The sequence below is a fragment of the Melanerpes formicivorus genome, unplaced genomic scaffold (assembly GCF_026170545.1).
Source record: "Melanerpes formicivorus ecotype bairdi unplaced genomic scaffold, bMelFor1.0.p_v2 SCAF_40, whole genome shotgun sequence".
NCBI lineage: Eukaryota > Metazoa > Chordata > Aves > Piciformes > Picidae > Melanerpes > Melanerpes formicivorus.
In genome coordinates, this window is record NW_027142392.1 from 4,432,364 (window position 1) to 4,445,941 (window position 13,578).

Here is a 13,578-nt window from a genome sequence, read left to right on the forward strand (position 1 = left end):
GTATAGTTTAAGAGCTACCAGGTGAGTGGGTGGAAGGAAACCCAAACCCCCTAGGTGGGTGGGAACCTGGTGCCCCGCTGGATAGGAAATTTGACCCCCCCAGGGGAGGGCTCCCCAAGTCATATTATTCCTTCCCATGTCCTGCCTACCCTCTATATAATGGGGAGGAATTTCAAGTTTGCTCTTTTGCCCTTTGTCTCCCTGCCTGACTGGGAGCTGATGACCATGTGGTCAGGCCTGCCACATGGTCCTGGCCTACCTCCACCTCTTGGGGCCTACATCCAAAGACTCCATTGCCATCTGCAAACTGGTTCTGTATATATCTGTATTTAGCCCTTTCCCCTGTATCTCTGTACATCCCTTTTCCCTACATACATTGTATTTTTTGTAAACATTACTTTCTTAATGTCTGATTTCTGTTAAGCCTTTTGTTTACCCTTTTACTTCCCCTGCATACCTTTTCCCCATGGGAGGGAGAAGAGGGGAGTAAACCTACATTCTGTCCTGTGGGTTTGAGCCGTGGAATCCCAAACAGCAACAAGTTGTCATAACTTAGGCAAAGCAGTCCCAAGGCAAGACTGCAGAAGTTATGTGGGACAACTGACCTCAGCATTGTGCAAAGAAAAAGGCTTCTGAAGAAAGGGAAAAAACTGAAAGTTACCTGGTTTACACCATCTTGTGTTTATGCCTTTCAGTTCATTGACACAAACAAATTTCAGCCTGTAAGGAATGGATTGGGTTTTGCCTTTCTTAACTTAGCTTTGAGTAACTTTTTCTTGGAATGGGTCTGCTGCTTTCAGGGGATGAACAGTGGCAGATTAACCCCCAAAGGCCTTAAGGCAAAATATATAGCAGAAGTTACTCTTAAATTGAACTAATTCCACTGTCTCTTCTTTGCTACAGGTGGTGGATGTGGACTTTAAAACAGTGTGTCTCAACATTTCATCCTCAACTATCTATTTTTAATCTGATTGCACTACAAAAGAAAAGCTGCTAATGGGATAAATGTTGAGACTTTACAAGAGCTAACTTGAAGTACCGAAAGCCATTATTATTAATCAAGAAGAGCTTGAAGCTAAGTCTATATCTGACCAGTCAGTATCATTTTCACATAAAAGGCATGGCAAGTAAACGAAAATCAACAACACCATGCATGGTCTTAGCCAACGAGCAGGATCCGGATCTTGAAATGGTATCAGACTTGGAGGAAGGACCACCTGTGCTCACGCCAGCAGAGAACCCGCCAGCAGAGAGCGTAACGAGCGATGAGGATGTTCATGAGTACGTGGACTCCGACAATCAGAAAAACACAAACAAAGTAGAAGGCGGTTATGAGTGTAAATACTGTACTTTCCAAACTCCAGATCTCAATATGTTTACTTTCCACGTGGACTCAGAACATCCCAACGTAGTGTTGAATTCATCCTACGTTTGCGTGGAATGCAATTTCCTTACTAAAAGATACGATGCTCTCTCAGAACATAATTTGAAGTACCACCCTGGAGAGGAAAATTTTAAATTGACCATGGGGAAACGTAACAATCAGACAATCTTTGAACAAACCGTAAATGATCTCACTTTCGATGGGAGTTTTTTTAAGGAAGAACTTGTTCAACTGGCCAACTCTTCTGAGCCCCCCTCGTCAGGGATCTCAATTAGCAAAACGCCTATTATGAAAATGATGAAAAACAAACCTGAAACTAAACGCATTGCCGTTTTCCACAATGTAGTCGATGACATTCCTGGTGAAGAAAAGGGAACTGAAATTGAGCCAAAGTCTGAAGAAGGAGTAGAAAACCCACCGCCGCCGGTTCCAGAGTCGAAAGCAAGCCATTCGGTTACTTGCAGCGCAGCGGATGTGGCTGGTGCGGTAGTGACTCCGGCACCAGTGCTTCAGCCTGGGGTAGCACAAGTTATAACAGCTGTTGCAGCTCCGCAGAACTCAAACCTGATTCCAAAAGTCCTAATACCTGTAAATAGCATTCCAGCCTATAATACTGCCTTGGATAACAATCCTCTTTTGCTTAACACCTACAACAAATTTCCATACCCGACCATGTCGGAAATCACTGTGCTTTCCACTCAAGCTAAGTATACAGAGGAGCAGATTAAAATCTGGTTTTCTGCACAGCGCCTGAAACATGGTGTGAGCTGGACACCGGAGGAAGTGGAGGAAGCAAGGAGGAAACAATTCAATGGCACGGTGCATACTGTGCCACAGACCATTACTGTTATTCCAGCACACATTTCTGCTGCTAGCAATGGTTTACCTTCAATTTTACAGACATGCCAAATCGTTGGTCAGCCAGGACTTGTTCTTACTCAAGTTGCAGGTGCAAATACGTTACCAGTAACAGCCCCAATAGCTTTGACTGTAGCGGGAGTCCCAAACCAAACACAGTTACAGAAGAGTCAGATTCACACTGCTCAGCCTGTTGCAGAAACCAAGCCAGTAGCTGCTGTTCCAGCCCCTCAGCCTATCAAAAATGAATCCACGCTGATGAATCCCGATTCCTTTGGCATCCGAGCGAAAAAAACTAAAGAACAGCTGGCAGAATTGAAAGTCAGCTACCTTAAAAATCAGTTTCCTCAAGATTCAGAAATTGTTAGACTCATGAAAATAACAGGGCTGACTAAAGGAGAGATCAAGAAATGGTTCAGTGATACACGCTACAATCAGAGAAACTCAAAGAATAATCATGGGATTCATCTCAACAGTGATTCATGTGCCCCCATTGTTATTGATTCAAGCGACGAAATGAATGAGTCCCCAACAGGAGTCACGCCGCAGAGCAAGTCACTGTGGAGCACTTTTCCTGATTTCACCCCACAGAAATTCAAAGAGAAGACTGCTGAACAGCTGCAAGTCCTCCAAGCAAGTTTTCTCAACAACCCTGTCCTTACCGAGGAAGAAATGAATAGGTTAAGAGCCCAAACAAAACTGACCAGGAGAGAGATTGATGCCTGGTTTACTGAAAGAAGGAAATCAAATGTCTTGAAGGAAGAGGGAGCTGACTTGAGTGAGACCAATGCTGGAAGCTCAAAAGAAGAGGCTGGAGAAACATCTGTGGGAGATGGAGCAGCAGGAGCAAAATCAGGGTGTTCCACTTCAAGCAAAGTAGGCAAAAAATCACCAGAGCAGTTGCATATGCTTAAAAGTTCTTTTGTCCGTACTCAGTGGCCATCTCCACAAGAATACAACAAGCTGGCAGAAGAAACTGGGCTCCCAAGATCAGAAATTGTGAGCTGGTTTGGAGATACTCGCTATGCCTGGAAAAATGGTGGATTAAAATGGTATTATTATTACCAGAGCGCTGGTGCAAACAGTTTGAATGGCCAGAGCTTTGCAAGAAGGAGAGGGAGAGGAAGACCAAAAGGGAGGGGGAGAGGGAGGCCTCGGGGGAGGCCTCGGGGAAGCAAGAGGTTTAACTGCTGGGACAGAGGTATGTCTGTCATAAAATTCAAAACTGGAACGGCAATCCTGAAGGACTATTATATGAAGCACAAATTTCTTAATGAGCAAGACCTTGATGAACTGGTAGCCAAATCTCACATGGGATATGAGCAGGTCAGGGAGTGGTTTGCAGAAAGGCAAAGAAGATTAGAACTTGGAATAGAGCTGTTTGATGAGAATGAGGAGGAAGATGAAATCCTGGAAGAACAGGAAGATGAGGAAGAGACGGATGATAGTGATACTTGGGAACCCCCCCGACATGTTAAGCGTAAACTTTCAAAATCAGATTGACATGCAATTTGGGATTTGGGGGCCAAAAACCTATGAATTAGGTTTGATGTTACAGTGAAGAGCCAAATGATTTTTTTCATGGCCTTCAGTTTAGCAAGCACCTGCTTAGCATCTTCTTTCCACCTAAAAGAACGTGGGCAAGATGCTACCTGTGTGGGCAACAACTATTTGCTTCCTTGCTGCGAGTGATGGGCATCCTCAGGCCCAGCCTAGGACATGGGGGTTATAAATCAGATCCAGTTCAGCTCCTCCTCTTCCACATTACCAATGGGAAGGCTCATGTTCATCAGTTCACATGACTGCTTCTCAGTATTTAATTGCCTTATGTTGTTTAATTCCAAAAAAAAAAACACACACCTTTTTTTGTTGATGTGGGAGAACATTGCCTGAACATGAAGGAGGAAGAGAGAAAAACCTAAGATGTCTTTTTGCAAATATCACTTCACCTGAAAGGTTTCCAGGCCTAGGTTTATTTCTTAAGGAAAGAGTTCAAAAGAGAAGGGGGAAAGTGTGACAAAGGAATCAATGAGCCTAGGGGTGAGGATTGCTTGGTTTAAGAAAAGGATGTGATACCGGCACCTTTTGCGTATCTTTAGAGTGTTTGGGGTTTACAGAACTTGTGCTGAAACGTTCCTTGTTGATAATTATGAGCTAACTGAATGAGTCTCATGCTAGAAGATGCTTTTCTTTACATTTAAGCAGTGTTTCCTACACCAGTTTAAATGCCTGACAAACTTGATGCAGTCAATAGTAATACTTGCTTTTAGCCTGTGCGTTCTTTTCCTGGGTTGGAAATGGTAAGAAAAGTTTGTATATTTCTAGCTAAAATGACTGAGGTTTTGAAATCCTACACTGAATTTTAAGGTAAATGTGAGGTAGAAACTGCCTAGAAGCTGTTCAGAGTTGCTTAGGGGTTTGTAAGAATACACAGCTAACAGAGATGAAAAGCGTCTTCGGGTACCACTAAGAAAGATTTCCAAGTAAGTTGTGGCAGTGGCGTGATGTTTAACTCTCAAAACAATGAAGCTATATGGCTTTTAGATGCTTAGGAATTATAAACATGTTAGTGTTTAATGGTTCTTCAGTGACAGCCCAGTAGAATGATTTGTCCAAAAGTTTAACCTTTAATTCATCCTACCTAACTGAGCTCCCCACTATTCTTGGAGCTACTGGGTGAATGCACTTATGTTTATAGGTCATTTGATCTACCTGAACTGAACTCCAGAAGTTGTTTAATCAGATACAGAACATCTACATCATGAATCACTGTCTTCAAAACAGAAAGGAGGGAAAAAAAAAAAAGCCATTTAGTCTCAAAAACATTGGACTCAGCATACTAGGTTTTAATTAACAATTTAACCTCATGGAAGTTAGCTTAGGCAGATGTCTGGCATCCTAGAGAACTGGTACTCTGAGGAAGAGTAGTTTGGATTTTAGCTACTGTCAATCTGCTTTTTTTAGGGATAAGTTACTCTAGGTGTCAAAAGATGATGATGAATTGGTGCTGCTGTCACCAGCATTCTCTGCTTCTACGTTGGAACTAATGGAAAGGATACTAGCAATCTCCCTTTGCACATCTTGTCAGCATCTTCTCTGTAGGCTTCTGCTCTGGTGACCGGTGGGAAACAGAGTAGTGTAGAGAAAGTGTGTCCCAGTGTTTCTATTTTACCAAGGACCTAATTTGGAATTAGTCTTTCTTCCTCACTGTGGTAGCTGTCAAAAGACCCGAAAAAGTCCTTTTAGTCATGATTCTGTGAAGCACAGGAGATGTCTATGTTAGATCTGTTTTTCATACCTGATTGTGCATGAAACCCAGGTCAAAGCAAGAAAGGGAATAACGTCTGGCAAAAAAAGCCCAGTAATTCACCTTCCTCTCTGGACATTTGCAGCTGCCCTTCTGCTCCCAGATTGAACAGGCTGCCTGAGTTGCATAAGGATGTTCTGTGTGAAAGCCATTTAACAGGGTGAGCTCTTAGGACCATTTGAGTCTTCTGGAAAGTAACAAACAGTAGCTTTTGGTGTGTGACACAAATTTGATGATGAAACTATTTCCTGGCTTTCAAGATTTAAATTGATGTGGCACAAAGCAGCCTGGAGTGCCAGAGAAGACTAGCTAGAAATCCCTCAGTTAAATTTAGGGGTGGGAGAGAAGCAAAACGGTGTTGTCAGTGTATTCCATTGGAGTGCTTATGACTCTGGATGTGAGGTGGTGTGAGAGAGATCAGAATCTGACCTTTTCAGCATTGTCTGCTACGCGTTGTTGGGAGGTATTCTTGTTTGGCTGGTAATTGTATGGATGAAGCTGTTGTAAATACCAGCAGGTTTAAAAAAGGCTCATGTTAGCCTCAAGCTCCACTGGGAATAGAGGGTCAAAATCAGTGCTTGCTGAGTGGGATGAAGCTAATAGGGAAAGAGATGCTATTTTTAATTTTCAAAAAATACTAAAGCAAGTTCTTAAAAACCTTGGGAATATGCCTCTAGCAAGCAAGGGCTGGAGTTGCCCTAATCCCTCAGGTTGACCCAATGCTGATAGGAAAAAAGCAAACAAACAAAACAACCTCACAACACACAATACCCCACCCAGGCAACCTGTCCAAATAAACATCTCCATTGGTCGCTAGCAGAGGCTGCATTTAGGTTAGCATTAAGTCCAGCCTCCTTTAAAAGATGGGTAAGGAATAAAGATCCCAGTTAATTACATGATTAAACTGGGAAATTTTCCATTTTGGCAGTGTTCTGTTAAATAACACTCGGCTACAATGGTAGGCCTCAGCACATCTGGTCTGAAAAACACAGGAAGAGGAAATACATTGTTTATTAGACTAAATATAGTTGGATTGGACATCTTCTTTCAGTAAAACAGTCGGAGAAGGCTGATGCATACTGGGCCAGGTTGCTGTAAATTCTACAGTTCCATGTATTCCAGTGGTTGTAACAGTGTTTGCAGAATATAAAATTTAAATTAAAGTATGGGCTGTGGGGCAACCAGTGAGCCAACATGCACACTGGAGGCCTGTCAGTTGTGACAGGGATGAGAATATCTGGGTGGGTTCAGCCTGAAGAGGGCAGTTTTATGTGTTTGATACAGAGAGTCTCTTCCTGTTTGAACGTACAAGGTCCATTTATTACCAGTTTATTGCACATTTACCTGGGACAGAGGGAAACTCCTCCTGTAAGCCTCCCACATCAAGACTGACAGGAGAAGCATTGGAAAGAGTCATCAGCACGCTGATCTGCTTTATCTATGAGTTGTGGTTGTGGCTGGTGGGAACTCAAGGCTTCTGGTAACGGTGGACTAGGCCAGGTTCATCTCAGCCAATCTTTGGCTGCTGTGCTCCTTACCAAGGTGCTTAAGGCACACTACATTGGCACCTGAGAGAAACAGAAATCAACTGGTGGGTGGAGACAATAGGGCACCTCATCATCATACCAGTTACCTACAGGAAACTTCCTGAACTTGAGCACACCTGCAAGTGTCTTAATTTGTGATGGTCTGAGCATTGCTGGGATATCAGCAGTGTGCCTCTGCAGCCTGGCTCCCTCTTGTAGCTTACACACACTGCAGGGTGGTTTAGACTCAGCTACACTGACATTAGGGAGGGAAGGAGCAAGCAAGTCTGTGCTAAGGTTAGTGTGCACATGAGGTTTTGTTCGATTCCCTACTCAGAGAACTATGTAGATAAGCCTGGGTAGTTTTACTGTATTTCTGTGGAGCCTCACCACTTAAGTGTGAGCTTGGATATTAGGAGAAGTTCCTCACCTTGAGGACGATGAGACACTGGAACAGATTGCCCAGGGAGGTGGTGGAAGCCCCATCCCTGGAAGTTTTTAAGGCCAGGCTGGATGGGGCTCTGAGCAACCTGATCTAGTGTGAGATGTCCCTGCCCATGGCAGGGAGTTTGGAACTGGATGATCTTTGAGGTCCCTTTCAACCCTGCTAATTGTGTGATTCAAATTGTTATAAGCCAAGCTTCAGTGATGGTCACTGACAGTGAGAAGAAGAAAGTCTTCGATCTTGCTCAGATATTAACTGTAAATAGCTGATTTGTTCTCAGTCACTGTTGAGGGCGCTGTTTCAGAATTCAGTTGTGAGCACCAGTCCCTTTAGAGCCAAGGCAGAGCTTTCCTCTTTTTCTACTATTTCTGCTGAGAGTACCTAATCTGTGATGCTAGTTACTGCTGTCTCTGAAATTGCACTAAAGAGATAATAAAGATAATCCCATGCCAGACTGGAGACGGAGAAGAGCTAAAAGAAAGCAAATAGCGTCACAGCCGAGTGAGGCATCCAGCATCACCATATTGTGCGGCTTCATGGCATGTTTTGCTCTTGCTTTTGAGTACAAAGAAAGAGCACAGTTCCATCTTGAACAGTGCTGCCTTCCCAGTATCAACCTCTCAGTTACCCCAAGGTTAGTGTGTTGTAAAAATAAAGCCAGACCTATTCTTCCCCAGAGATCCAGATGAACTAACAGAGTGCTGGCTTATAAGAAGTGAGTGGGGGGAAAAAAGGAAAATGCAGAAGCCTGAAGGCTGCTTGCCCTGCAGAATTCACTTACCTAAAAGTTGTTAAGCAAAACAAGCTTTACTCTTGCTGTTCTGACAGAACAAATAAAACACGGCCATCATTTTCAGCACATAGAAATCTCTGCTTTGTTTTGAACGCAGAGGAAAGATACCCTGCGTCTCTTGATTAGAATTTAGTGAGCCGTCTCTGATACCCTGCAGTAAATGAGGCCATTCCCAGTTTTTAGCCTCATCCACTATCACTTTAAAAACTGTTTTTGCAAGACAACATAGGCAGTGTGGTGTCTGACTGTAACGTTGATTATTGGGAAGGAAAATCTTGCAATGTCCGCACATGACAACGAAATAATTTTTCTAATGCGTGATTTGCTGGCTTTGGGCAAAAGCCTTTTTTCTTTCCTGCTCACCAAGGAGCTCTTGAGGCAGGCACAGAAAGCATTTCTGGAGCCCATACAAAGTGATTCATGGCCTTACGCAGTCCCTGTAGGCCAGAAAGCTCAAAGATGCAGACGCTCTCTTCCTCCTCTGTTTTCCTCTGAAATGAGAGCACAGCAGTAACTCTTGACAACTAGTCACTGGCTGCCGAGTAACCAAGCTGTAGTTTAAGGTGGGGAGCACTTTCTCTTTTGCACTTAAAGGAGTACTGTGTATTCAGGCTGGATATCAGTATTTGCTTCTGTAAATATGATAAAATCAATTTGCGTCCTCTGCCCCAGATCCATACCTGTCTATATTCATATCTCCCAAGGAGAGAAGATAATGTTTAAGCTCCTGTAATACTAAACATCCCTCCCCTAACCTGAATACACAAAGAGAGTGCAATGAAATATAGTTATTTTATTTATTTTTTTTCCCTTGGAAAATACTTTTTTTTTCCTACATTCAGTAGTAATGAAAAGATAGTATCAGTAACCAGAGAGCACTAAAACTGTTCAAGAGTTCTTCATAATGCCTGGGATGTTTGTGCAAGTTAGAGAGATGGGAAGGGCTGGGTGAGGGCTCAGTTCCTGCGCTGAACAGCGCTGGGTTACACCTGTGTTCTCCCATCAAGCTTGCAGTACCCTAGGATGAGCAGATTTACCAGGTAGCGTGACATAAACTTACTGGGTCAAGTTACTTGAGGTTAGGTGATGTGTTAAAATGCTGTAGGAAAATATTTTAAAATGAAAGTTGTAACAAAGTGAAAAATGCCCTCAGTAGTTGCTTATACACGATAGCTCAAATGTCTGTATTGGTTTCCCACTTCTGAAAAGGGAGGCTTTGAAGCACAGGTGGGTTACAGCCAGTATTTTGAAGTGAAACAGCTGGAGCTCTTGGGGGTTTTTCTCCTTCTGTGGTGAAGAGCATCTGCACTTTTTTTGGTGGATATTCTACAACTGACTTACACAGTGTTGTAAAATCTGGAGAGGTAACTGAGGATCCCATAGCACTTTTCATTAATTAAGGTGGGATTCGTCTGATTGCATGTTGATGTCTGCATTCGAGGAGGACATTGTGGCTAGTCAGTATACCTATTGAATGCAAGCCTGTTCATCCCACATGTCTGGAGCTGGTCAGATGAACTGCACCCTAAACTCCATGGACTGTTACATGCAGCTTGCAGGCAGGCGCTGACACTACAGACATCTGAAACTGGGCAAGACGGATCTTGGCCTGGGAATGTACTGGCAGGGTTTGCAGCACTGATCCTTGTGTGGTGGTTAGCAATGGTACTTACCTCTGCTTCCAGCGAGGCTTGTTGGGAAGTGTGACTTGGATTTTTGTTTGATTATTTTTTTTGCCTTTATTCTAGAGCAGGTAGCACTACAGTGGTGGATAAAGAAACTGATCCCTGGCTATAGTACTGTGGCATACAAATCATTTGGGGTTTCTCAAGGATTTTAGAGATAAGGTTACTGTGTGAACAGTGGACTGTGTATAACTTAGAATGCATTAAGACACATGATACTTGTGTTGCTGTTGATGGAAGTATTTCCTTACTCAGTACTAGCTACCTATCACCAAACTTTCCGTACAGAATCTGCTAGAACGACAGAAGATTCATCTGTGATACAAAGAGATCAACCGCAAGAGCTCCGTTAACGACTTCAAAATGTTTCCCCCACCTCCAGTTCCAGCTTACGAGTATCCCTAAGTTTTGCATAGTTGGCTATCTGCACCTAAGCTTACAGTCTGTACAGAAATGCACTAAAATGAGTTGCCCTACCTGGGAAGGCTTTATTATTGTATAGAAAATGTGGCACTAGGTACTGCTCTTCATGTGCACAGGAGAGTTAACAGGTGTCAGTCTCGTTTACAGAAATGATGGCGCTTTGCAATTTTCTATAATATATTGCAATATATTTAAATGTCCTGTTTGACATGTGAACTTAAATTAATGCATTATGATGTATTTGAAGTATGAAGAAGACGATTCACTAACGACCAGCAAGGTTTTTAGAAGGTATCCAGTATGTAGCCATCTGTGTGATCTGTCTGGTGTTTGTGATGTTAAAGGAAGCAACAATACTGTTACTGTTTAGAATGAAGAGTTTCTGTTGAATGATGCAATAGCTTACAGTGTCTTTCCTTTGTAGCTGCCCACTGTGGTGAAGGGGAAGCAATTCTTGAAAAAGTTCAAGATAACTGGTTAACTGTGAATGGGCCTAATCTTTTGTGAAACCAAGAACATTTTTGGACACACACAGGACTTGAAGGATTGGAGCTTAGTGTTGTGCCAAAGTTAAACTACTGCAGTTGGCAGAAGTTCTGCACTGTAAATAGAAGACTGATCAAAAAGACAGCTTGTTAAAAAAAAAAAAAAATCAAATTTTAATACAGTACATTTTTATTCTGATACATGATGAAAGCATTCTGTTTTAGACCTTTTTTGAAGAGGCTTCAGTGACCACTAGATTTTTGTCCTCTTATATTTTGTTTGGCCTAATACTATATGTTCTAGTAAGATGGGCTTTATTGCCTGTGTTCTTTGATATGTGATTAAGCTTATAGCTTTGAGTGACCAAACATTTTACAGAGTAAAAGTTCTTAGAAACAGTATAATGTAACTGATATTTCTGTGTCTTATTTATCAGGCTCTGCACAAACTTGGAAAGTTGTGCCTGGACTTGTACAACTCATTTATGGGAAACGCAGCATACTTCTGGATATTACAAACCGAAGCCTTTGTGGCAGTATGGATCTTGTCTTTGGATTTATTTTTGTTATTTTTTTGAGGCAAAGAGACGAATGGATGCTGCTGTAAAATATTTGTAATATTGCCATTCTTGCTTTCTGTAGCAATTACTGCTTTTGCTTCAACAGATAAAGAAAATAAATCAGAGAGAGGAAAAAATCCTAAAAAGACGTTGGTAGAAGAAAAAAAGATCATGTGGGGAACTTCTGAAAATAAAACTTTGTACCAAAAATCTGAAAACAGAAATCGTGGAATAAATGTCTCCTTACTGAGTGGGTGTGGTTTTAAGAGGTGGTGTGGAAACCAGGAACCATGTTTGTATGAAAATGTCACAAACCCGATCTAGCAAATGCCTTCCCCCCCCCCCCCAGTTACACAAAACTGAATTTCACTGATTCCTCAGATGCATTGAATTTGGAGAACGGGCTTGGCTGAACAGCCAGTGTGAGGTCAGCTTCATGTGCAAGTCAGTACAGCTGCTTGTTGATGAACTGTTCTGCTGTGTCAGCAGGCCAGAGACGTTCATGTGATTTTTCTCATTAAGGCAGATGCTCTTTATTACTGCATTTAAAATCCGTGGGGTGGGAAGAGTGGGGGCAAATGGGAATCGCCTTCCCACTGAAGTCTTTGTTGCCTGTGCTTGGTGCTTTGTGGCCGCGTTTAACATGTGCCCTCTCCTCAGAGAAGAATGGTCTGAGATGAGCACTTTCTGTTGTGCCCTGCATCTCTCTGGTGAGCCTGACTTGCACTCACAGAAGCTCCCCCCTGGAGGCAGTGCACTGTTCTGCACCAGTGTGACTTCCCACACGCATCTACTTCAACTGTTGTGCTACAACTGGAAGGGCTTGAGACCCAGTCTTCCCTGTGGGACCTGGTGTCATCTACAAATCTATCTCCATCTCAGAAAATGATGCTTAAGGCAACAGAACTGTTCCTGTGCTGTGGCTTACATCGGTTCTGAAAAATTATATCCCTAGCTCTGACCTATGCATAGGCCTGGAGATGAGCACTAGCAGTCAGTACAGCTTGGTATTTGGCCAAATAGTTCTCAGTGTGGTTAGGAAAAAAAAAAGGGGGGGGGGGGGGGAATGGTTATTCAGAAATCTGTCAGCTAGCAAGGGAGTTATGAAAAGCCCTGGACTGTGCACACCATCACCTTTTTTACAAACAGTTACCTTTTTTGTTTACAGTGTTATCAGCAATTCCAGAATGCTGCAATTCAGTCGATATTTTCACAAGAAACCAGCTGGCCTCGTGGGTTGTTTCCCTTCTCCCAGCCTCCTCTTCCCAGCCCCTTCCATCTTCCATTTGTTTTCATAACAATATCGTCAGCTATTATTTTTAAGAATTTAAAATACCAAGCCACTTATTTTTTTTTTTTCTTTTTACACCAGAAAGTTGCCTCTAGAACGATGTTAAATTGCTCCCTGGGGGGTTGGTGTTGCTTTGAAATACTGCTGGTGGTGGTCTTCAGCCTGTCCAATGGTGTCTTCTAATACTTCTGGTTAAATGGCTTTGTTACACTACAAGCACTGTAAAAACAAACTTTCTAATGTATGTTTCTACTGCCACAATGTTGAACTATTAGCACTGTGACTAATTCCTCTCCCATGTGTGTTTCTTTACAGGCTCAGTGCTGAGCTGATGTTCATTACCTTAAAATATTTATTTGGTAGAAGAAAGGAAAGACAGAGGAAGGGAATGAAAGTGTGTGTGGCACCTAGTTGATTTGTGTCTTTGGGTGAAAATAAAGGTCAGTGTTGGCAGTAATTCTCCTCTTAGTGATTCTCAGTTTGCCTAAATGAAAACCAAACAGGAAAAGACTTTTTTTTTGCAGTGAAGCCTGTCTTAAGGGACTGACATGGAAGAGAGATCACAAAATACCCTCTAGTAATGACATATTCTGAATGAAGAGATATAGTACAAATAATACTGGAATTGGAACTGCTCTAAATTCTGCAGTTTCTTTCTAGTAGCTGCCAAAGTCTCCAGGTGAAATCCAGCTGCAAGGATTTCTGTGTAAGCATTGCACCCAATCCCCACAAAGTGCAGAAACAGACCTATGGAATCCCTGTAATGGAAGTGGCTCATCATTTGTCTTAGTGACACCACCTCAGTTTAGGAAGGATGTTGA

At 42.5% G+C, this 13,578-nt stretch overlaps 1 protein-coding gene across 2 annotated transcripts in view; it reads left to right on the forward strand.

Annotated features, from left to right (window-relative positions):
- The window catches only part of ZHX1 (zinc fingers and homeoboxes 1), a 30,348-nt gene extending 16,770 nt beyond the window's left edge, over positions 1–13,578 (forward strand). For both annotated transcript variants that reach the window (XM_068158609.1, XM_068158610.1), the window contains exon 3: positions 904–13,578. In XM_068158609.1, coding sequence (XP_068014710.1) covers positions 1,121–3,745 — 2,625 coding nt within the window. In that variant the 5' untranslated portion in view covers positions 904–1,120 and the 3' untranslated portion in view covers positions 3,746–13,578. The remainder of the gene's footprint in view (positions 1–903) is intronic.